Genomic DNA, 25,037 nt, shown 5'->3' with positions numbered 1-25,037 from the left:
GACAAAGATTACAGGGGAAGGTGGGAAGGGATACCTCTGTGTCTTGTGTCACTAAATAGATACATAAAACAAGTAGAGGTTATGTTAGGAATAGTGTAAGGCTTTACATCAACAGCAAATGGAAAGGCAACAAAATCTACAACAACTTTTGTTAAGAGTACTTGGTTCTGCACTGCTTCAGATTATTAAAAATTTAAAGCAGCGGCAAAAACAGAAGAAATCTGTAAACTGACATTTTGTCCCCAATAAAGTTGTGGTAACTAATTAATTCCACCTTATGTCAACAATAGTTTTTTAATCTTAAAAGTAAATAGATTTTTTTAGTAAGTGATTTTTTCACAGATGGTTATTGAAATTGGGAGGAAGGATCTCTTGCAAAGGTTTGAAGTGAGGTGGGTTTGAAGAAGTTATCGGCTGAAGAGAACTTCCTAAAGGAAAAATGATTTATTTTTTGTTTTTTTGTTAAAGGTCTCATAATGGAACACCAGTGGTTGCAGCAGATTCTCCAAATGGTCGGGTTGGTTGTCTTATTAGTAGGCAACCAACCAGATCAGATAATCCCTAAAGAACAATACTACTGATGTATTTTTCAAATAACTTTGTATATGGAGAAAATTACAATTGATCACCTAATAAAAAAAATTATAAAAGTTTATTTCCTACCTTTTTTTATGCCTTAAGAAAATTTAAAAAAATTACGCTTGACACAAAGGATCATAATTTATGCATGAAAGGGTTAATCCAGGTTTTCCCATTGGGTTAAAAAAGCCTTACACTCCCCACCACATGTCATTAAGAAAATAAACTCTACTAAATCTTGTTCCTGCAAGAATCATGCTCGCATTAAAGCATGGTTTAATGCTAACACGTTCACCAGTCCTGAAACAGCAGCAAGAAAGGTCAGAGGTGAGCTGTTTGAAATTCGTTCACACACTTAAAAGATGATCAAACAAAACATAAAAGAGGGGAAAAACACAAAAATAATGTAACAACCGAGAGGGTTTCTTATGAAGGAAGGATCACTGTTGCTGGTGAGATGATTCCAGTCAGTGTCCGATGAACAGATGAGACTGATAAAAGTTTAGGTTGTTGTGTTATAATTAGCTGCTGCTAAAAACAAACTGAAAACCACTTTTTGCTATTTGACTTGGAAACGTTTGTATTTAAAATGTCAAAGAAATTTGTTAAATTTCCCCTAATTGACGGAAGTCTTCAAGGTGGATACTGGGCTTGATTTAAGATTAAGAACTGAAAGATTTGTTCGCCTCAATCAAGCACATTTCTGCTCAGATTATACCAGAAATAAATCCACCTAAAATTAAAAAAAAATTAGCTCTGCGACGGCACAGAAATTGATCATTTGTTCGGGTTTATTTGGATGCTTGCATATGAGCTCTAATCTGACCTGTATCAATTGCTTCTGCTTCATCCCAGCCTCTCTCTCTGTCTGTCCAAATGTCCCTCCTCCCCTCCGATGAAGCAGTTGTAATGTCATTATATGTCAATGGACCAGAAACCCTTGCCAGTCTGTAATCCTTAGTGACCTGCACGAGATCATAGACAGTCAAGTGTAAATAGAGAGATGAAGAAGAGAGGTGAAGAGAGGGAGAGGAGAGAGAAGACGGGTGTCCACATTGACATATAATCTGCAGCATGACGTGACACAGTGACAGCAACAGGTAGGAGTTAAAGAGACAAGGGCGCTAAAGGCCGACACAGAATTGTCTGCTCACACTTTAGTTTATGGATCCACATCAAAGCTTCATCCAGGCACTTGACAGAGGTCACATGGTGCAGATCTATTCTGCCTGTGGCTGGAGGTGAAACTCAGCCGATGTCCTGACACCACCACACACAGCATACACTACAGGTTCATGCTACAGGGGTCAGAAAGCTGGTTTAGTTTTAGGTCCTGATGACCCATCGAGATCACAACCCCTCGTGTGTATAATTGCTACATTCTGTCCAAATATGAGTCAGAATGTTGACAAAGATTTTGTTTTAAAATGACAAAAACTTATCTTTATTCTACTTTAGACATAAAGCAAGTGGTTGGGGTTGAGCAAGTGTTCTTTTGGGGAATAACGTGAGCAAGATTCAATGGCGGGTCCAACGTTTGTTGTTTCCTGATATTCTATCAGTTCTGTGATTAATAGAATATGCAGACCTATGAAGAAGATTGTTCTGGCATTGTTATGGGTCTGGTCGACTATTTGACTCTGCCCTGAACTGTGCAGGTTGGGTATAACTGTGTGTGCCCTTAGAATCAGAAATGCGTGTTCACTAGATCCCAACTCTGGTCCTCAAGTTCCCCCTGCATGTTTTGATTTAGATTCTGCAGTAGAGAAAGTTGCGCCATCATTTGAGTCAGGTGTGCTGGAAGTGAGATACATCTACGGGTGTATTCACATCATCCCTGTTTAGTCAGCTGTAATCAAAATCTAGTCTGTTTGCCAATAAAGTCCGGTTCATTTGCGGATGTGTGAATGTGCAAGCAAACCTTTACGTGGACCAAGAAAAAGCAAACTCTCTTCCACCTAAAAATCTAGGTCTCAGTTCGAAGTGAACTCTGGCACGATTCAAATTCATATGTGGATGTAAACTGCTTCAAAAGCAGGAAGTGAACTATACCACAGGACCTTTTGGGTAGATAAATCTAGCGGTAGAGGGAGAAACGGCTTGTGGTCTTTTACCAAAGACAAAACAGCTAAAATCTGATGTTACTCCATTTTTGTTTGCATTTTGAGAAGAAGGAAAATGCAAACATGTTTTTTCTGAGGTTTTCATGTTGCTTCCTTTGGTAGTTTTTGGTGCAGCGCCACCACAGGCATGGGGGAGAGGAACCCCCATGCCTGTGGTTTGTATTGTTTTGGTTTCAATTGGTTTGTCTTGTTTGACACAATAAAATAACCCAACATAGTGAGAGGGAGAGAGAGAGAGAGAGAGAGAGAGAACTGCCGCAGCTGAAAATATAAAACAAACGTTGACATTTTGGTCTCCAATTGAACCAAGTCTACTGGACTCACCCTAAAATACGCACAGAATGGGTATTTGATGGCCAGGGGTGGGAATCACAGCTCTAGATGTTGAGATGTTGGCGAGAGAGAAAATGCAATATTTTATCTGACTGTTACTCAAAATGTAAAGTGTCTTCAAAACATACACTGAAGGAAGATCCATGAATGGTTTTAGGTGCTTTGAGTGACATCCCCACACTTATCCTGGAGGCATTTCTGGAGTGGAAAACATGAGCATTAGTGTGTTAAACATAAAAAAAAAAAAACTGCTGGGAAGAGCACTTGGTTAAATTGCTGTCATTTTAAAGCCTCCAGCCCCTTGACTTTAATTTGTGCCTGAACCGTGGTGAAACATCTGGAAAACGAAGGCAGATTTTCCGACATTCTGACGACTGAAATGCTGCTAGCTTTAAACATGAAGCAAGTGCTCATGCACACGAGTTAGTTCAAAAAATGTTTGTTGATGTTCCTCTCATTCTGCCGTCTTACAGCTACAATGGTCCTCTAGAGAAAGCAACATTTGTACATATTCAAGGCTGGACAAGAGGTCAAAGGGCAAAAATTTACAGGGGAATATTTATTCAGTAAGATGTGGTTTGTATGTGTGGGTGTCTTGACATACATTTTTGCTAAGATGGAAAGTTTTTAAAATTATTTTTACTTATTATTTTTTAAACTTATGAGAAAGCTTTCTCAGGTTCATGCGGCTCAACACTGGGTGATTCTGGCAACGGAGGTTGTCAGTACCAGCTTCCTCCGGCACATTAAACGTTTTGGGCACTGAACCCAACCCCGTCTCCGATCTGAGGATTACTTCACGTCGGTTTTAGTGACAGGACCTTTCAGAGGACAGTAGGGTTGTCATCTTGATACTAAAAGCTATATTTTTACAATTTGTGAAGGCACAGAACAGCAAATATTATTAAAACGTGAGTAAAAAATGAATATCCATTTAGAAATAAATATGTAATTTAAAAGTGTTACTTCCATCTATTGCAAAATGATAGACAAGACTGTGACATGTTTTAGAAGTGTTAACATTTACTGGCTTCATTTCCGTTATGCCATTTTCCATTATGTTAAATGCTATTTTCATTTTATGTTAACCACCGAAGGTGACAAATTTTTCTTTTCACTGTATGCATTTGGCATTAGCCAATATGTGATTATCTTACCATGTCAGTTTATAATAAAAATCGAAGCACAACTCTTTGCTCTAGATCATCAATGACATTAATTAACCCCTTAACCCTCACCCCTGGAAAATACAATGGAAAACCAGTACACAGGCATTCGGCTGCATGTTAAGTGGTTTTAAGGGACTTGATGGCATGCGTGGCTAACTTTTCATCTTGTTGGAGTTCTCAAACAGATTTCATACTGTTAATTACTGGACTTTATTTGAAGATCTCATTAGCTATGGAAGGGGTGTACAAGAGTGTGTTTTTTTTTCGTGCTTGTCACCTAAAAACTGGTCCACAGGCAAAAGCAGCTCTCCATGGAAGCCGCAGATGGCTCTGGGTCAAAGGTGCTGACGCATCCGCTGCTGTTGCACAAGTCAAACCCTGCTTAACCCTGGCTTAGTCACCTGAATAAGGGGGTTCCTTGTTGTTGAAAGACCTCTGGGATAACACTGAAGATCCCACTGTATTCGTGCGTGTATTCTACAACCATAAAAATGAACTCGCATCGTCCAAAAATGAAAAAGAACTCAAACTTCTACAGATTTGGCAAAAAATTGTCTTTGCCAGATATAAAATCAGCTGAGTCTTGACCCATGAAAGAGACTGTGTGTCTTTTTTTAAATCTGTGAAAGATGCTATACAAATGAAATTTAGCTTACTTACTTACTTACAGCTGTCAGACTAATGGAGAAGCTTAGCACCTATTGTTCTTTTAGAACTCACGTCTTTACATGGATCGGTTATCTGAAACATTTAACCAGCTTTTGTTCTAATCCGTCTGATAAACACGAAATGGGACGTTTTATCCTCGCTGCGGCTCGGCTAAATTCCAGGTCATCGTTATCGGTTTACTGTCAAGATAATTCATTTACGGAAGCTAATTGCATGTTTAATTAGCCTCTGTTTAATTCCCGTTACATAAAACTGTGGAACTTAATCAGATTCTGTAAGTGGATTCAAGAACATGTCTAAATGATACCAACCCCATTTCTTTTGTGTGACACACAAGCTCCTTTTATTTTCTAATTAAATCCGATTGAATGCGTGGCTCGTTCATTGAGGGTTACTGCATCTGAGCTCTGACGAGACGCAGCAAGTGAACAGACAGAAGATCACTTAACTGTTAAAGAAACTGATACACGGCGGTAGTGAAAGCGAAGTGTGATGTTGTAATGAGGCCTGCATTCAGTTGAACAGCTCCGCTTTCTGCACTAAACTGTCATGACGCTGCATGGGTTTCTGTTGGATGTGCATCTATTTCTTCTGTGGCCTGTTGCACTGCAGTTATTCACCACTCTTAAACCTGAAAGGCATTGTAGCTATGATGCGATTGTTGCAGATGGTTGACTGCATGTGTAATCGTAGAAATGTTCATTTTTGGGGAAGAACGTATTGTGCAGCTTATGTTGGTTTATTGGCAATGTTATGTCAACACATGAGTGCACATTAATGGTAAACTTCTTCAGGGAATCTTAGATTGCCTGGAGTTTTCAGAACGCTATTAAGAGCGACTCTTGCAGGGCCTTGTACTAAACCTATTGGATTCTGTTTGGGTGTACTTTTTAAGGGGTGTTAGTGTTCTGATTGATTTCTGAAGCCTGGCTTTAAGAGTAAGCACCTGCGTTGTCTCTGCTCCTGAGGTTGTTAATCAGAAGAGTGCAACAGCATATATTAGCAAACTGTTTAAAGCCTCAGGCCAGGCAGATGTTTTGATCAGTAGCTTTTTGGAGTTGGAGTCTATATTATGTATTATATATATTATTTGTGTCTGGCCTATAAGTCCTTCAATCATAAAAAAGGCTCCTACGCTGAAAGAATGAGCATGTGATGCTGACACACAACAGGGTACTGCAGTGCTAAATATCTTTAAAGAAGAACCTTTCTAGTCTTTGAAATCAGTAGGAAAGGGCTTCTACTACATATTAAACTCTATTTCCCAAAAATAGTGCACATTTTCTGGTAGAATAGTATCATGATGGCAAACAGTGCCAGCAGTGAATTTAAAATGGCCACACTACTGCCGTGACAATTCTACAACTTCATCAAGACAGTCATTGTAAGGCACTGTGGCTGCTCTGTGCATTGTGTCCAGCATCACTCTAGCCAAATAAATATCAGCAGTATCTGGAAAAAAAAAATCATACTGTTTATGTTAAAGTACCTATACCAAGATCAGACATTTCTTACATAAAAACATGGAATAAGTCGAGCCAACTGGGCCAATCAGCAAACAGAAAGAGAAGTTGTGAATGAGTTATTCTGCGCTGTTTTAGAACTGTAGTCTGCCTGTAGTTGAGTAATGGCAGCTGTGAAAGTGAACAAAGCCGTTCAGTGTGTGTTGGCCACCCTAATATTGAATAAACACTAACAGCCATCTTGTTTAGGTTGGCATTTCTCTCTTCAGGGTTGAGGATGGTTGTTTAGGGCGCAGGTCATTTCCGGTAAGCTTGAGCTGTCTAGTTAAATACGGCAAATGTTAGCGACTGGGAAAAATTTCAAACTTCAACAGAGTCCACGTTGTAGCAAGCAACCGTTTCTGAATAGCCAAGGGTCCAAAAGGGACTGTTGTTTTTTTTTTAAGAGGCTAGATTGTATATATTTTGTTTTAGGTCCGACACCTCATTCTAATAAAAAATGTGTAAAAGGAAAAACTCTGAAAGAACTTCAGATATATATAAAACCACAACAAAAGACTACAGGACGTAAATAATAAAGAGAAGAGGAATAAATTAAAATGCCTGTCGTCTGGCAACACACATTTATCAGAATAGACTAATGCATAAATGCTCACAAGCTGCAGAAGAATGCTTGTTTTTTTGTTTGCTCGCTTTAGTCATCACAGAAAAGCCCTGGCGGTGCCATGTTGAGCTCTCCACTAGCCTTTTTTTTTTTTTTTTCTTATAGCAGCAAATCTTTCCAAAACTCAAGGGCCACTCAGGGATTTGTGCTAATTATATCACATTAAAGTTGATCCTCATCAGGCGTCTTTCACAACTTGCGAAAATATAACCATAACAGTGAACCATTTATTATTCATCAGGCACTTATTAAGATGGGTTTCAGCAATAAGAACAAATATTTGGACACCACTTGATGGCGTAACTACTAATGAAAACTGCTTTATGACTGTTTTTGTCTCCTGATATCTCAGTAAAATTGAAAATGTCCATAAGCATTAAAAAGGTTTCAGTGTTTGACACCGTTATCCCCGGCAGCCTGAGCAATCACTCATTTTCTTGGCTAATTATCGCCTCCTTTCAGAACCCTTGGGTTAAGGAAATTACCAAAGCTTTACTACAGAAAATGGCTTTGTAACAATAATTCAATAGCGGCTCTTAAATGGTTAGAAAGGCGTCACCGTGGGGATCGATCATTAAAGCCTGTGGTGCACGCTGTGCTTTAGTGAGAGTGAAGGTTTGCTGGGAAACATGCAGGATGTGTTGGAAGGCAGAACCTGGCGTGTTGAGCTAATGAGGGGAAGCACAGATAAGTTGCTTTATGGGCGAATTAGTAGAAGTAATGGTTGGGCGGCGTATGCTGTGTGCTTCTTGTGGCTAGGAGAATTTGAGCTACAAAAATAGCCGAAGTCCTTGTTTAGGACAAGGTGAGAGGGGAGTGATGGACGGATAAAAGAAAAAAATGAAGCGGGTTAAATCATAAGAGACCAAATTTGATTTCAATTAGTGGCCTGGGCTGATGAGGCACAGAGCATGTCGACGTAACTCTGCCCTACCTTGCCTCCCTCTGTCCCCCAGCCTTCCTCCGCTAACACTACCACCCTAAATCTCTCCTCTACAGCTGGGTGTACTGGAGCTCCACTAAGTCGGGGCTCGCGTCTGCGGCTGGATCCTTAAAGTAGAGTGTGGCAGTGTCTTCCCCCCGCTGCCCCGTCCGCCGGGCCCTATGCTCGGTCACCTCTTTGGGCTGCTCCTGCCGGCAGCGGTTGCTGTTCCACCATGCTTCCAAGCCGGCCACCAGGCAGGCCAGCAAGAGGCCGGCGGCCAGGATGCAGAAGATGCCAGCGAAGCTGTGTAGCTTGAGGGAGCGGCCGTCGGGATGGGCGCTGACGTGGCTGCTGAGGTCGCAGCGGCCGGTGCGAGGCCACCACTTCTGCTTCATGATGTCCAGGTCACCTTTTTCCTGCAGCTCCAAGATCCTGAAGGAGACAACAGGAATGCCACAGAGACGTTTTAGTCCACTTCCCACTGCTTTATGTGGCTACTGGTTTACAGTACATAAAAGGAAATAAGTACTGGACAAAATGTTATTCTCAATAAATACATTTCTGATCATGCTATTGACATGAAATTCACACTGGCGGTCGGTAGCAACCCGAATAATCCACACAAATAAATCCATCTGTGAATTAAGTTAGAAAGTGAAATGTAACAGGAAAATAAGTAAGCCTTCAGTCAGTTCTTTTGAAAATAACCACCTCAAGGCAGGTATTTTATCATTTTTAAACAAAGAAAAAGATTCTTACCCAGCAAAATGATCTATTATGACTCAAAAGCAAGTGCTTCTTTCAGTTGAAATGAAATAGCATGCATTATTATCAATAACAAGCCTCCCAAAGAAGTGAGTACCTGCACACATCTTTGTTACAGGTTCACTACGAAGAGCAAACATAGTAAACAGCTACAGAGTTTGATGGAAAGATTCAGAGTAATGCTTTCGAAAATCATCTATCTAATCTAGAGCTGTGCGTCTAAACATCAGATATGCTGTTTCTGCAATAAAGCAGAGGTAATCAGGCCATAAAACCGAAGCCTAATTTGATGTGTTTAATCGGCTCAGCTCAGTGTCAACACGCTGAAGGTCAGCGCACGGTGGTTTCCATCCACAGTCTCTCCTCTAAACACCCCGAGGACAAAGCAGTTTAGCAGCACAAATTCAGCAGAAGCTACAAAGTCTGCGAAGGTTCTTAGTGGCCGGATTATCAAGCAGACAGTCGGCAATGGAGGTAGCATAGCAGTTATGGGATGTGGTATTAACATGATGGTTGGGAACGCAGAGATAATGGCTTCTACGGTGAACAATAGCCCTGCCCTCATTTTAACACTCAGACACATTATCCCTGCGAGTCCCAGAGCGTTGCGCCGAGAAGATGCCTCCGGCTGTTGGACGCCCGCTGAACAGGGCCGGGCCCAGAGCGGAAAATTCATTAAATAAGGAGCAGCTCAGCATTCTCTGAGTGGCACAAATTGAACACAGAGTTGTTTAATTGAAGATGGAAGGGAAGAAGGAGCGGAGGCACCTCCACGGGGTCAACACAGAGCTGAACGCGACTGCAGCAGGGACCAGACAGGCAAGACAAAGAGGAATGAAACGGTGAAAAAGTTTTCTTAGATCACCACAGCAAGCTCTCTGTTCAGACTGGATCTGGATTAAAAGTAATTTAAATACTGTTTGCTATGCAAAGAGGGGTTGGGGTTATGTTTAGATTTTTCTTTTAATCTCTGACAGAGAGTTTACATTACACCCAGTAACTTCTGTGGAGAACTGGAATTCATCTTTCCACATATCTATCTCAGTATTAACATAGTTTATCAAGATGTTTAAACTTAAACAATGAAAAAAGTGAAAGATGTGAGTTATGCTATTATTAGTCGGTGTAGCAGGTTTGCTCCATATTATACTGAGCACATCTGAACATAAGTCACACCCACTAACTTTGGGGGAAAAAAATAAATTACATATGTAGGTCGCACTAGTCTACAAGCCACGTTTTTGTGGTTTAGTCAGTTATAAAGTTAGCATTACTCCAATGTCGCTGTCAAACATTGAGTCCAACTCTGTTCCTCCTTTCAACAGCCGGAGACATGCAAAAATATTTGCTTTTACAGAAATCCAGACTCTAGATGATTTGACCATGTTTGTTAAAAAGTTGATTAGACTGGCAAGGAAATCTGCAACAGCAAGCCATATCTATGTAAAATAAATCTAAATGTATGTGAACGTCTGTTAGCATAAATATGAGCCAAACACCAAAACACCATCCCAATGTTCAGGGATGTGTGTCTGAAGGAACAGCATTTAAAAGCAAACCATATGTCACACTACTAAATCCCAACCGGTGAGACAGTAACACAGTCTACATCACAGATACACACCTGATGCAGCTGATCTCACTCAGATTGTTACACTCCACCTGAATTAAAATACTATAACAAGTCGGTTTGCTGTATTTATTTTTTAATCTGAAAAAGAGCAGCATTTAACACTAAACAAAAGAGAAACTTCTGTGGCGTCCTGTATTTCCAAAATTATTTCTGTTTTTCTCAGACAGCAGGGAACTTTCCAAACTTCTGGGATGCAGCTGATCTTAGCTTTGTGCCTTCTCTGCAGGAGCTGAGCTGATTGTAATTGCTAAAGCTCCTCGGCTAGATTTCGTTAGTGTGTTAGGAATCGAACGAAATTTAACATTGAACTTTTGCTTTTAATAATCTAAAGAAAGCACAGAGCTGAAAGTAACAATCTTCACGCAGCTTATGTGCTCATGTTAACTCGCATACCCACCGACTCCCTGTGGGGACCGACGTCGCCTCAGCAGTCGCATCCACGGTGTGAATGCAAACACAGACAACGCCCTTTTATTGTTGTCTAACCCTCAGAGAACTGCTAGAAAGCATCAGATGCCGACACCGTCCTCAAACTAATCTGTCACCTCTCTGTGTGGCAGTGTTTCTGCATTTCAGAGGTTTTATCTCTATCCAGCCAGTGCTGCTGACTCATCGGCCCCTCAGGTCCACGGCTCGTCACATACAGAGAGGACGATCTCAAAGAGAAATGGGATTGTTGCTCAGTGTTGCGCCTGACCTCGGAGGATGAAACGGAGCCGAAGCCGGGAGGAGGAGAGCAAAAGTGGGAGGAGGTGTAAACGACACTCGTGCGAAGACGCCTCTGGCGTTACGAGGCGCGAAACACACCGGAGAGCGATTTTCCCAGAGCAACAAAAGAACCTGCAGCACAGCGGTTGCTGCTGCTAATTCTTTGTGTCAACATCTATATTAACGCCAAGACTCCACCTTTGGTGTTTATGTATATTTCATCCTCACAAAGCGACAGAGTGTGCCATGGTTAATGCATTAAGGAGTTTGTGCCTCAGTGCAGCAAACATCAAAAACCTGCTGCTGCTTCTAACGTGGGAGCTGCTGAATAACAGCTGCCCTCCCTACAAACTTTCTATATTCACATCAGAAACTTTCAAGGCAGCAGAGACTTTGAGCCCCACAAATGTTTTCATCTCACAGAGGAAAATCCAAGAGCAGGTGCGTGGAAAATTCCTCCCAAAATTACCTGTCATTGAAAACTGGTTGGCAGCTGAATTCATCAAGAAGGAGATGAATAAATGCTTTTCTTCCTGTATGGTAGCTGCATACGTGTGTGACAAGCAGCAAGTAACGCACTGCATGTAGGACACCAAGTGGCCACAGGGAGCACCATGAAATCTGACTTGTGAAAAATCATTCAAATTAATCGTAGCAACATATTTATCTAAACAGGTGTGAAGATTGTTATTAGTTATGGGCTAAGCAATACAAAAGTAACAAATCTGCTCCAGAAAATCCAATCGAATGCTCATTTGCGATTCTATTTCAGTGGGCAGACACGTGTGTTTATGAACGCAGCCTTAAAAAGAATCAGGGTGGAAAATAAAGAAAAAAAAAACGAAACAGCGGAATGATGCTTACAATTTGCTCACGCCACTCGCCTCACACACACTCTCTGTCTCTCTCTCTCCCCCCTCCTGTCACTCACTTATCCCACTCAGGGCGTTTTATGGCGTTCACATAGTTGAGGTAGTTGCAGAGTGAGAGCGCTCAGTAGTGACTGGAAGTTCACAAAGCCTTTGTTCTCTTGGCACCAAAATGCATAGCTTCTGAGCAGGAGCTTTCACACAGCTACTGCCAAGTGACGCGTTAAAGGAAAACTGTAAGATGTTTAGATGATTTAGGATCTGTTCTGAGTAACACTTTTCTCAATTTCATGTTTTCTTTGTTTTTTAACAACAAAGCTTCCTTCATGAATGCTTCATGTTCACGTTAGGAAACACTATTGGTACATATTCTTCTACTGCTGGTACTCTTGTTTAAAAATCAGGCCAACTGATCACTGATGTCCCAGGCCAGTTCTTTATATGTTATTTAGCCAATGTGTTTGTCATTCTCAGTTCTTTGAACCTGTTGTCCAGGTTTTACCATTCTCTTCCACCTAAAGCCTGTACAGTAATAGGCTAAGGTGACTGTATTGTATAAGTAAAACAGTTCAGCGCCCAGAAGACATTTAGTCTATTTAAATACTTGAATTTCCTCTTAGTATAAATTTTATGACTTTTCTAACAATTTTCTCTGACTTTAGCGAAGGTTGTATCACAAAACCTTTCATAGATGAGATCTTATTGACTAGGACCCAGATAAGAATAATGAAAAAAGCTCATTTACTATTTCCTCAAACTGCATGCTGCATTTATCAGGATTTCCCCATAGTGTTAGAAGTTTTTTTTAATTTGAAGTTTCTTAATGTCTGAGACTAAAACATAGAAACCAAAAAGAGGTTCGCTGTGGTCAGATAATCTCCCCATATGCAGATGACACAGCTTTCTTACTTTCTAGTTTCAACCTTATAGTAAGTTTTAAATAAAGTTATATTCTCCAATAAGTCCCTTTTAAATTACTAATATAAACAGGTTTGCATTACATAATTTCAACTTTTGCATGCTAAAAACACACAAAATATGTTAAAAACATACGGTACCTAATAAAAGTGCTCGTCTTATGTTCACTTCCTTAGATTAGTGCTTTAATGTCTTCAAATTCAAGAAGAAAAAAAAAATCAATAGCAGATGGATGAGAAAGTGTTCAGATTTAAGTGATCTCGCTGCTAATGACGTAATATTGCGGAGATTATAACCAATCTGCATGATTTTTTATGATCTCACTGGGATCAATTTGTGTTTGATTAGGGGGAAAAAACCCCCCCCCGACTTTTCTCTGGAGCCGCCTGGCTTCATCTGAGGAAGATGATCCAACTTCCTTAAATTTACCGGCTTTGCTCAGACATCTGCCTCGCAGAGACGAGGTGAGTAATTAGCACATGTACTTCTGTTTACATTCACTCACCGTGAGTAATCCTGTTTCCTTCGCAACAACGCAGCTTAATGCGAGCTCCTTTCATGTGAGCCTAATTGACTTCAGCCTCGAAGGCGTTATTGATTGAACAGCGAGAGCCCAACAGGCAGGAGGTGTTTCTTATCTCCCGATCTTTCAACACGCAGGTTTAAGAGTCAGTCGGTGTGACACCACTTCATCTTCCAGCAAGAATGTTCCTCGTTAAAAACTCTGTAGTAATTTGCAGAGGCAGGCGGCTCAGTGAGACCCTTTACTCATCATCACAGGCTTTCTAAGATGATAATGAACTCTTAAGGTCAACAACGAGGATTAGAGGGAAGAGAAAGCCTTCAACCTCCATCATCATCTTTGTTTTCCTGGCCCTTTAAAGCAGCTAAAGCCCTGACACACGTCAGCTGAAGATTCACATTCAGCTATCAACAGATAACTGTAATAGATAGACTAGTAATAGATTGTACTTTTGCTAATACTTTTAAATAGGTTCTGCGTATATTTTAGTTAGCCTTTATAGCTAATGCCAACATCAACTGATGATTTGATATTTCTGTTTTTCTATTTCTAACATACAGTATACAGGCAAAGAAAGCACAAATAAAAGTTTGTTTCACCCCAAGCATCTGGTCCCAATCATCATCACACTAGTTCTTAGCCATTTTTATGTACTCCTTAAAATACAAGTACTTTCTTTGTTTCATTTAATGGAGCCAGAGTCCTAGTTTTGACCTGGAAGAGGGTTTGTGGAGAAAGTTATTAAATTTTCCAGAGATATGAATATTTTTTAGCCTAATTTTATGTGTGCTTATTATTTTTCCATCTGATCTTGGTAGATATATTCCAATACAAAGATATAGAAATCTGTAAATGTAAAGATACAGTTCCAAAATTCTCTTAGTACTGCATGCAGTTAGCATTTCCAGGTCTGTGTGAATATTGATTTCCATTCCAGTATCTGCTCCTTTACCATTTAAATGATCTTTGTTTACTGTGCTGTCAGTAGTTCTTGCTTCTGGCTCACCTGTGAGCCTTCAATCTTCAACATGTTGCCAATTTAATGTCCAGGATTGGTCACCTCCTCCAGGTCTTATTCATTGTTTTTAGCTGCACAGTCTGAACATTACTTCTACGTCATTAATGGTTGATGCTAGGAGCGCTATTTTTAGACGGAGCAGTAAGCAGGCAAGGATAGAGGCAGTGCTAGTATGTTTTAATTTGAAATATGGGCCATTTTCACACAGACAATTTTAATTTCAAACCAGCTATGATACAAAGGTATTAACATGTGTTTGAAGCTAAAGTGAGCTACTGTGTGGCATTTTTCAAACAGCTGGTTGAATTAGCATGTTCAGTTCCAATGATAACAATGACATCAGCAGTTATGACATCTCTATGATACAACAAAGGAGTCTCTCTCTTGAATGTAGCTCACAGACAGAGTTTTCTCAGACCTGTTCCACAGTTCTATCGCCACAGATCACTCTTCAGAGCACGTTCAAAGTTAATCAAAACAAGCCAGATATCGATTTCAGATCTTTCGAGCCTTTCAGAGAAGCAAGAATCTACCAGAATTTAAACATGAAGCAACAGATTGCTTGTGAACATGAAGCTTTTCCAGCAGAGCTTTCATGGATCGACATGATGGACCTCAACATCCAAGTCGACTACAACGCTGTCATTTTCCCTATTGAAGATGACAGCGACAGCCCCATTAAGCCGGAAAATGAAACAACAGAGATCCAGGGGGAACCAAGTCCTTCCGGCGACTTTGAGAGTCCAACATCACTGGAAGTCAAGCAGGAAACAACTCCCTCTGCTGACTTAGAGATCACCCCCTTAGTAGAAGTCAAGCAGGAAACAACTCCCTCTGCTGACTTCCCTTCAGTGGAAGTTGAGCAGGAAAAAACTCCAACTGCTGACCCCGAGCTTCTCAACTCAGTTGAAAACCGGCAAACTTATCAACCATCTACAGTTACCCGTTCTAGCCCTGTTTTCACTGGAGTTGCGGAGTCAAGAAAACAAAAGGAATGTGGTTATGTGGCCTCCCAATATCAATACCATGAGAGGAGGTCAAAGTATTCAAAGGCCACTGGCAATCCTCAGTCTTCTCATCCCTTGTCCTACAAGAATTATAGGAGTGAAGACACTAGACAACATGTCAGTGATCTCACAAGGCAGGTAGACGATCTTAAAAAAGAACTGCAGAGTAAGATTTTTGATCTCCACGAGGAAAGAGAACGAAGGATTGCATATCAGGTTGAAGTCAAATCCCAGCAGGAAGAAATTCAAAAACTGCAAAAAATGTTAGAAAAAGAACGTTGGATGAAAGTCAAACATGACCATGGAAGAAACGTGCCAGAAATGACAGATGTGTCAAAGGTTTCTTGCTCTTCCAAAGTAACAGCAGACAAGAGTATTCTTCAACAGCTGGATTACTTCCAGAGGGAGGCTGAAAAATACGCCTCCCGCAATAAAGGTCTGATAGAAGTAATGGTTGAAGAATACAGAGTGAGGCTTAAATATGAGGAGCAGCTCAAACGTCACGCTGAGCAAGATTCCAAATTCATAGAACAGGAGGAAACAGTTAAATCTCTGCAGGGTCAGGTTACTGACCTGAAAGTCAAGTTGAAACTTGCTCTGGAAAACAACCACCCTAGAGTCTCCACCCAACCAGAGATCCCCCTGCAAAAAGAAGGCTCCCTACCAACAGAGCAAAGACAGAACTTCATGCCACCAGGGGTCTCCATGCATAGCCTAGCTCAGCCTTTATGCCAACCCAAACCCAGGTTGCAAACAGAAGGCTCCCTACAAACAGAGAAAAGACAGACCTCCAATCAACCAGGGGTCTCCGTGCGTAGCCTGGCTTGGCCTTTGCACCGACCCAAACCCAGGTTGCAAACAGAGGAGTCCATGAAAAGCCAAACCTCCACACAAACATGGAGGTCTGAGGAAAGACAGACGTCCATGCGACCAACCTCCACTGGTTGCATGGAGGGCCTTCATGTTGGCATTGGCGTAAAGGCCAATCTATGCCCGGCTCGGCCTTTACGCCGACCCACACCCAGGTGGCACTAACCTATGTCACTATACAAACCCAGGTTTTGCGAAAACTGGGCATTATGGAAATTCGAGGCTTTACACAAATTTGGGAAATAAAAACAGACACAGGCCTCAATGCAAATAAAATTCCTTACTCCAAAATCAATGGAGAAATCATAAGATCAGTTTCAGAGTTCAAAACAGCATAAGAAACATTAATAAAATGTTCCTATACACATGTAACATTTCTCAAAAATTAATTGATTAATTGATCTCTCTAAATTGTCCGAAGGTGTGAATGTGTGTGCGCAAGGATAAGTGTGTTAGATGATGGATGGATGAATATTTGTTAAATGTGTGTGACAGTAGAATATGAAACGGAGAATCTGTGAAAATACATCTGATTCTGCTACTGTCCAGAAACAACCAATCAGAACCAAAAGGCAAACCTTTGGTTCTGATCGGTGTCTAATGCGTTGAATGTGTCTCAGCACATTCAACACATTAGACTACTAATGTACTGCAGCTATGCAATTGGCAGAAATACAACCTAACATTATATCAAGATTGTTTATTTATAGAATAATTTAGAAAACAAAATGCTGTACAGGTTTGTCAAAACTATTTCGACCCATATTAGAACTTTGCATTGATTTCCCTTCATTTTAGTAGCTGCAATTTTGCCTAACCCAGACATTTTCTGTAACCCTAACCTATGTCACTATACAAACCCAGGTTTTGCGAAAACTGGGCATTATGGAAATTCGAGGCTTTACACAAATTTGGGAAATAAAAACAGACACAGGCCTCAATGCAAATAAAATTCCTTACTCCAAAATCAATGGAGAAATCATAAGATCAGTTTCAGAGTTCAAAACAGCATAAGAAACATTAATAAAATGTTCCTATACACATGTAACATTTCTCAAAAATTAATTGATTAATTGATCTCTCTAAATTGTCCGAAGGTGTGAATGTGTGTGCGCAAGGATAAGTGTGTTAGATGATGGATGGATGAATATTTGTTAAATGTGTGTGACAGTAGAATATGAAACGGAGAATCTGTGAAAATACATCTGATTCTGCTACTGTCCAGAAACAACCAATCAGAACCAAAAGGCAAACCTTTGGTTCTGATCGGTGTCTAATGCGTTGAATGTGTCTCAGCACATTCAACACATTAGACTACTAATGTACTGCAGCTATGCAATTGGCAGAAATACAACCTAACATTATATCAAGATTGTTTATTTATAGAATAATTTAGAAAACAAAATGCTGTACAGGTTTGTCAAAACTATTTCGACCCATATTAGAACTTTGCATTGATTTCCCTTCATTTTAGTAGCTGCAATTTTGCCTAACCCAGACATTTTCTGTAACCCTAACCAATGCTAGACTATTCCTAACCCTAACCTTAACTATAACTTAATTTGCATCTTACCTGGGACCCCTGACCCAAACAATAAGTCCATCATATTAGAACCGGGCTTTGGTCCTAATATGATGGACATAATGCAGTGTTTCTCATTTCTGGTCCTCGTGCTCCCCGTGCCCTGCATGTTTTAGGTGTTCCCCGTCTGCTACATACCTAGATTGAATCTGTGGGTGATTAACAGGCTTCTCCACTACTTGATGACTGCAGAAGAGTTCATGCAATCATTTGAATCAGTTGTTCTGAAATACAGACACATCTAAAACATGCACAGCAGGGGGGCATGAGGACTGGAATGTGACATATAATGGTGCGTTCACAGCAAGTGCGTTTTAAGCGTCAGGCGCGTCTGATTTGCATTCAAAGTCTATGTGGAGGCGCTTCGAGGGCCGTTGCGGTGAGCTTCAAGCGTCTAGCGTGGCGCGATTTGAACCATTTGACACATCTATGGCATCCAACACTCCACATAGACTTTGAATATAAACCAGACTCGCCTGACGCTCAAAACATGTCTGATGTGAATGCACCATTAGAATGTTCAGTTCCATTGGTAACAATGACATCAGCAGTGATGACATCACTCTTTGATACATCAAATTAATCTCTCTCTTGAGTGTAGCACACAGGCTGTTTTTTCAGACCTGCTCCTGTTTCAGGAAGTTATAAGTTATGAATCTTCTCCAGGAGCATTGTTAAAATGATTTGAAGGCACAGAATCAGCCCAGTACAGGGTCACATTCTCAGATGAGAGAGACTCCAGTGGTGCAGTTGGTAACACTATTGCCTTGCAACAAACTATAACATCTCATTGTAATGAGTATTGAGTTACTATCTCATTCAATATAGTATCTCACTATATTGAGAAACTCTCATTACATTGAGATAGTACCTAAATATAACAAACATTATACTGAGAAAACATCTCAATACAGTGAGATGTTATCTCAATATAATGAGGGTATTACACAATACTATATCTCATTTGTGATACTATATTGTAGTATCTCATTATATCTCATTACTATGTAATGAGATCATTACTATGTAATTACTATAATACAATTACTCATTACATAGTAATGATGTAATTACATCTCATATTTAATATCTCATTACTATGAGATATACTATATCTTATTATATAGTAATTAGATATCATTTACAATATCGTATCTAATTACGAGATATCATCCCATTATAATGAAATACATTATATTGAGATACTATAATATATATATATATATATATATATATATAGTACAGACTAAAAGTTTGGACACCCCTTTTAATTCAATGAGTTTCCTTTATTTTCATGACTATTGACATTGTAGATTCACACTGAAGGCATCAAAACTATGAATAACACATGTGGAAATATGCACTAAACAAAAAAGTGTAAAACAACAGAAAATACCCCTTATATTCTAGTTTCTTCAAAGTAGCAACCTTTTGCTGTGATTACTGCTTTGCACACACTCTGCATTTTCTTGATGAGCTTCAAGAGGTCGTCACCTGAAATGGTTTTCACTTCATAGGTCAACCTGTCCTGTCAGGTTAATAAATATAAATATAAATAGTCATGAAAATAAAGAAAACCCATTGAATTAGGAGGTGTGTCCAAACTTTTGGTCTGTACTGTATATATATATATATATATATATATATATATATATATATATATATATATATATATATATATATATACAGTATATGTATATATACATACAAACATGGGCATACGTCCACAGTAACAACTCCTGGAGGTGCTACTGTGGAATTTCTTTTTGTTCAGCGGCAGGTTTTTACAAAAGCTGTAAGTCACTCTCAGCAACAAATAAAAACTAAACCTCAAAGAAGACAACAATGTAAGTTTCTCAGTTCATTCTCTGTACCCACATTTGCTACCATCGACACATATTCATATAAAGCAGAGTTCTGATGTATGTTCAAATATCTCAGACTGTATACAAATAATCGCAAAAGAAAATGCTGCAACCACAGACCATCAGTAAATACAGGATGTAATGAGTTAATGGGAAAGAAAAAAGAAAGTTGGAGGAAGAAAGAAAATGCGGGTTATACTTCATGTCTTTTTCAAACATGCAGTCTTTTACGATACTATAGAATGGCAGCATATTTATATTACCAACTATAAAGTCCCCCTAGTGGACTGGAGGACTTCTGTTTTAGGGCAAGCAAGGACTAGCAAGTTTGCAGCGTTCCATGGTTGCTGTTTTTCTTGCTATTTGCATCTATTTTCCCCATTTTGTTTATATATTCTGGATTAAAAGCAATTTTTCTTTGCAGCATTTTGCTGCTGCACTTAGGTATTTTGGAATTTTCATCATCCGTGTGTTTGCAGCACGTTTTGCCATTTGCTATGCAGTTGCACCTGGCGGCCATCATATGAGGAGGACGAAAAGAAGCATTCTGTCCTTTTCAATGATCTCCTCGTCATTATCTTGTGTTCACTCACTTCTGAGAGAAGAGGTCTCTGTATGGGCTGCCGTGCTGCATGGCGATGCCGTAGCCTTTGCTGCTCATGCTGTTTCCTGAAACCGTGATGGTGCAGTCGTCATCCGTCAGCGCCGCATACTCCAACACCGCCATGTCCCACAGGAAAGCGTAAGGACTCTTCTTTGCCTGGAGCAGGAAGGAAAAAACACGATGCACAGAAATTGAAATTTGGTAAAAAGATTTCTGCTGCAGTTCCAGACCCAACTAACACCAGGTAGTAAACAGGATAAACTTTGTGATAACAGAAGCCTCTCAAACACATTTATCATTTATCTGGGTCTACATGAATACATTCTTTTCTAAGAATTTCTAAAAAGTATTGGCCTTTTTCTCCACACGTTTATGGCCAAGAATGGCAGCATACAAAAAACGTAGTTATAACACACAGTCACAATGAACATAGAGATTCAATGAAAACTGTACAAATACGCTGAAGTGAAACAATTGCACTTCTGCACTTCTTACATTTTAACTGTAATGTAATGGGATCCATCTGTCTGTCCATGTATCTGTTTCGTAATCCAAACTAATTGAAAGCCTTGTTAAATCTTGTACCAGTTTCTTTTTTAACACTTTGCACATCAACAATCCCTCTGAAAAAATTGAACTAATCTCATCTAACTGCATTGATTCACTGACAAGAACTACATCTAAAGACTAGTGACAGCTCTGGTGTTTTCTCTCCTTTATATCCCGAACAATGTTTTCAATAACAATATTGAAGCACCCCAATGTGGGTTCTTTATTATCGATACTGGTTTTGACAGAAATTCGTTGTAGCTGATCCCCGCCTCAAGCTGTTCATCATTTTGTTTGTTTTTAAAACTTTAAAGTTTTTTTTATTTCATACGACCTGCTTCAGAAGAGAGTGCAAGTCAGACGTTTTTATGATTTGTTTGACTTGTTTTGTTTTCCAAGACAGAAAAACGTAAAAGTTTGATAACCATTTTTTTCCCCTCCCCCTTTTCTAAATCCTATGAACAAGTGGGATGTTTGCAGGAGTCAAAGTCAGGGTTTTAAACCACAACAACATTGCATCATTTCCAATCGTGGCGGTGGAAGGATCATGCTGTGAGGCATTGGCCGGTGGTGCTGACGCACTGCACAAAGTGGATTAGCGTTACAAAAAGGGTCACCATACTTATGTTTCATCTAACAGTTTGGTGTTACAATAGCAGATTAGCGTCAGATACGCATCACAATTTGATCTGGAATGGGAAAAACTGGCTAAGAAAATAGTACACTGTGCTAAAATTATGCTAAGTGTGACGTTGTCTTTTGTGATTGGTTCTTCATCTATTTCTTGTTTAATGACAGCTGACAAAAAGTTTAATGGAGCAATACAACCGCTAATTGGTAAGGCGTGTGAACCGAATGTGGGCAAAAAAAAAATCCCAAACTAATTTCCTATCTTATCTTACCAATTACATTGTCTTAAAAATATATTATTGCCTGGTTGCTTTTATTTCTTGAGTTTGTCTGAAATAGATCAATAAGATCATGTTTTGACTGTGATTCGTTAAAACACGAAACAAAATAAGACTAGGAATAAAAATACACACCTAGGATTCTAGCCTGGCCATTGAATTCTTATGCAGTTCCACTCAATACTCATGTTAGCAGCTCTCTTAAGGTGCTTTGTGAATAACTTATCTTACTGAGGTAAATGTCTAACAAAAATTGTGCAATTCGAAAACATTTTTGTTTTTTTTACAAATATTCGTAAAATGACATACAAGTTCAGGTATATTGTAGTATATGTTTGAACCTGTACAAATAATTTTGCCCATGTGGAGATTAGAGAAAATCCCAAATTTTTAACTTGTGGACCTGGTTCTGGTCTTCAAAACCCACCGAAGATGCATGATGCATCACCAACATAGGAAGCTTATAATAAATCAGAAATAAATGACCATGACAGATGAACGTAAAACAACTGAAAGGTGTTGTAGGTATTCTTATTTATGCCGTTTTTTGTGTACCGCTCTTGCTTGCTCCCTGTTAAAGACAGATAAACCCAGTGTTAGGTAATCTTCTTCCTGCAGCAATGAGCCAGAAGCTGATGTTTAACGGATTTGGTTCCGTTACAGTGTCAGGAACACGCCAACATGCGATACTGTTGCCGAGAACAGAAGGCTTTGTCTGTGTTGTGCTGCAGAGGCGGTCTGTCGGAGGTGATGGGTAAGGATGAGGTGACAATAACACTCAGCGGCGACAGCAGTGGCAGCAGCGAGGTTTAAGTGGATGAGGACGTGGGTGTTTTCCCTGCATCAGCAGCGCTACTGCAGGACTTTCTGCCTCCACCGTTTTGACCTGTGTGAATGAAAGCACATTGTTCTGTCCGGCGTGTTCTCTCCAGAGTTACACAAAGACGTGTTTTTAGATCATTTCATGCTGTTGCCATCCTCTGACGTGCAGCATGTAGCTGCTGCTGTCGGCTTCACGTCTCATCACTGCTCACAGTTTGCAGCCTGAGTGAGATACTCCTCTTTAGCAGTGTTTGAAGTAGTGCGCAGCAGATTGAAGATTTTCAAGAAGAAAGGAAGAGAAAACCCGAACAAGACAAGCTTGAAGGAAGCTCGGCTTCACAAATATCATCTTAGGCGGTTCCACAACCGGAGAACTACAGTGAGATCATCTGTCCAACAGCTGAAACTTGTTCCAAACTCGGTCATCAACTGGTCAATTAGGGATGCAAGCAATTAATTGATTTATGATTAATTCTCAGTTAATGGTTTAGTAAATTAAAATAGATTCCAATCGATTAACTAATAATGTCCACTTCCCGTCTTCTGGTGTTGAGGTTTGGTGGCCATCCAGTGGAGAGTGCTGTTGGTCATCCTTAATCCACAGCCAGTTGATAGAGGAATAAAGATGGCGGGGCCATACCAGAACAGTAAAGAGAACTAGCCCGAACTGAGTCCAGTGTGGGATGGAAAATGAGCTTCATGCTTCTCTGTTTTGAAACTAAACACTCGACAAGCTTCTTAAATTCCACCTTAGTAGCACTAATTCATCCAAATTTACTAATGTGCCTCCAAGGTTAGGATGTGATGGTAGAGAAACAAGGAGGTGAACAGAGAAACATTAAATATCTAAACCTGATCAAAATGCTGATCTTCAGTTAGCTGCACAGAGACAGATGTCTTCAAACCCCAATGGAAGGAAGAACAGTTGGAAAGATGAGAGGGACAAATTCTTCAATGTGACAAACTAATAAAGTCAAAAACACCAGTGAGCGTTATTGCTGCTAAAGTTGGTTCTGAAAGCTGGTGAACCACTGCTGAACTAAATTTATTCACATGACTTTTTGTCCCCTGACCCATTCCATGAGGCCAATTGGTCATATTTCATTTCATGGTCGCTCTCGACAAATTCAAAAATTGATTTTAGCTTCGTTTTGAAGGCAAACGCGAGACTCTCTCTTTAAAAAGGGAACTTAAGGATTTTGTTTTTAAACTTTTAAGCTGCCTCAGCTCATGTGAAGTCCAGTTGCAGGACTGGAGGTTCCAACACTGCCTGCGAAACAGATGAAAAACTGTCTGTGTACGCAATGGTTTGAGGGGGGAAAACGTCAGCGGTTCCAGGGGGAGGTTTATCATGCAAACGGCTGAATAATAGATGCGCTCAAAGCCGATTTGTCTCCGAAACTAATTTGTCATCGGCTTTTTGGGAGATCTACGAGCATAATAACGTGCAGCAGCGGATCACTGATCCTGCTTTCACACGCACACACACATGTGGGATACTGCCTAACTAATTGGTGCATTGTTCAACTGCGCTTGCAATTAAGTAATAGATAAACAGACGAATGTGTGTGTTTGCCTGTTGTGAATGAAATGAGGAGAGTGTGTGTGTTTTAAATGACTACTGACAATCATTGGGGTTCACACATACAATTTACAACAAGAGCTTTTTTTTGTCCCCAACAGACTCTGAAGGCTGTTTCTCATAAACACTCTGTTTGTGTCAGACAGATTATTTCAGGTTTAATCTAATGCAACAATTTAGTTTTGGTCCAGCACAGATTAAAATGCAGGCAACAAAAATCTCCATCAGATAAAGCTACACCAACACCAACGTCTAATAATGTTGTTGTTGACTTTCATCACCTCGGTTTTAACCTAACTGCTAAATTTATAAAATTTACTAAGGTGCACCTTACTTAGTCTGTATGAGAGACCCCAGCACAAGCAACGGAAAATGACGTGGTTTTCAATTTTTACAAGTAAAACAAAAAAATCTGCCATTTGTATTAAACACCGTTCAATGTGATACCCCCCAAAAAACCCCAACTGGAAGCGTTTAAGTACAGTCCAGCTGCGTACAATCCAACCTAAAGGGGCAGCTCTTCTGCCCCTTTAGTTTTTTTTTTTTTTTTTTTAACAAATTCAATGGTTTTACACTCGAAGTTTGCCACAGACTGAGACACAAACCTTGCGGATGCCTTCTGATGGGCTGGACACGGAGTAGTCCATGCCGTCGTTCTTGCTGATGGTTCTCCACAGCTCTGCGTACGTGCTGTCCTGCTCCAGAGGGTTTGTGCCTTTATTCCTGAAGTAGTCGTAGACGGCGGAGTCTCTCACTGTGCCGTACTCCACGTCGATCTGCCTCGCCAAGTCCTGGAATGACCTGTAGGGCGCGTAAAAACACAAGTGTCATTGTTAATGTGCAGCGTGTCTCTCAGCTTATGTTTCAATTTTGCTGCTGGCTTTTTTCC

The 25,037-nt window shown here is 40.1% G+C and overlaps 1 protein-coding gene across 4 annotated transcripts in view; it reads right to left on the bottom strand.

Annotated features, from left to right (window-relative positions):
* The window catches only part of grid1b (glutamate receptor, ionotropic, delta 1b), a 461,341-nt gene that overhangs the window by 8,775 nt on the left and 427,529 nt on the right, over window positions 1-25,037 (bottom strand). For 3 of the 4 annotated variants that reach the window (XM_028029850.1, XM_028029851.1, XM_028029853.1), the window contains exons 14-17: window positions 24,754-24,949; window positions 20,277-20,443; window positions 8,117-8,357; window positions 1,406-1,544 (exon numbers count right to left, since the gene is read on the bottom strand). In XM_028029850.1, the coding sequence (XP_027885651.1) occupies window positions 1,406-1,544; window positions 8,117-8,357; window positions 20,277-20,443; window positions 24,754-24,949 (743 nt within the window). The remainder of the gene's footprint in view (window positions 1-1,405; window positions 1,545-8,116; window positions 8,358-20,276; window positions 20,444-24,753; window positions 24,950-25,037) is intronic. The other variant, XM_028029852.1, reaches the window with a different exon arrangement.

This window comes from Xiphophorus couchianus, chromosome 10, assembly GCF_001444195.1.
Source record: "Xiphophorus couchianus chromosome 10, X_couchianus-1.0, whole genome shotgun sequence".
Lineage (NCBI taxonomy): Eukaryota > Metazoa > Chordata > Actinopteri > Cyprinodontiformes > Poeciliidae > Xiphophorus > Xiphophorus couchianus.
The sequence above is the reverse complement of the archived record's forward strand: the minus strand, read 5'-3'. Positions and strand labels throughout refer to the sequence as shown.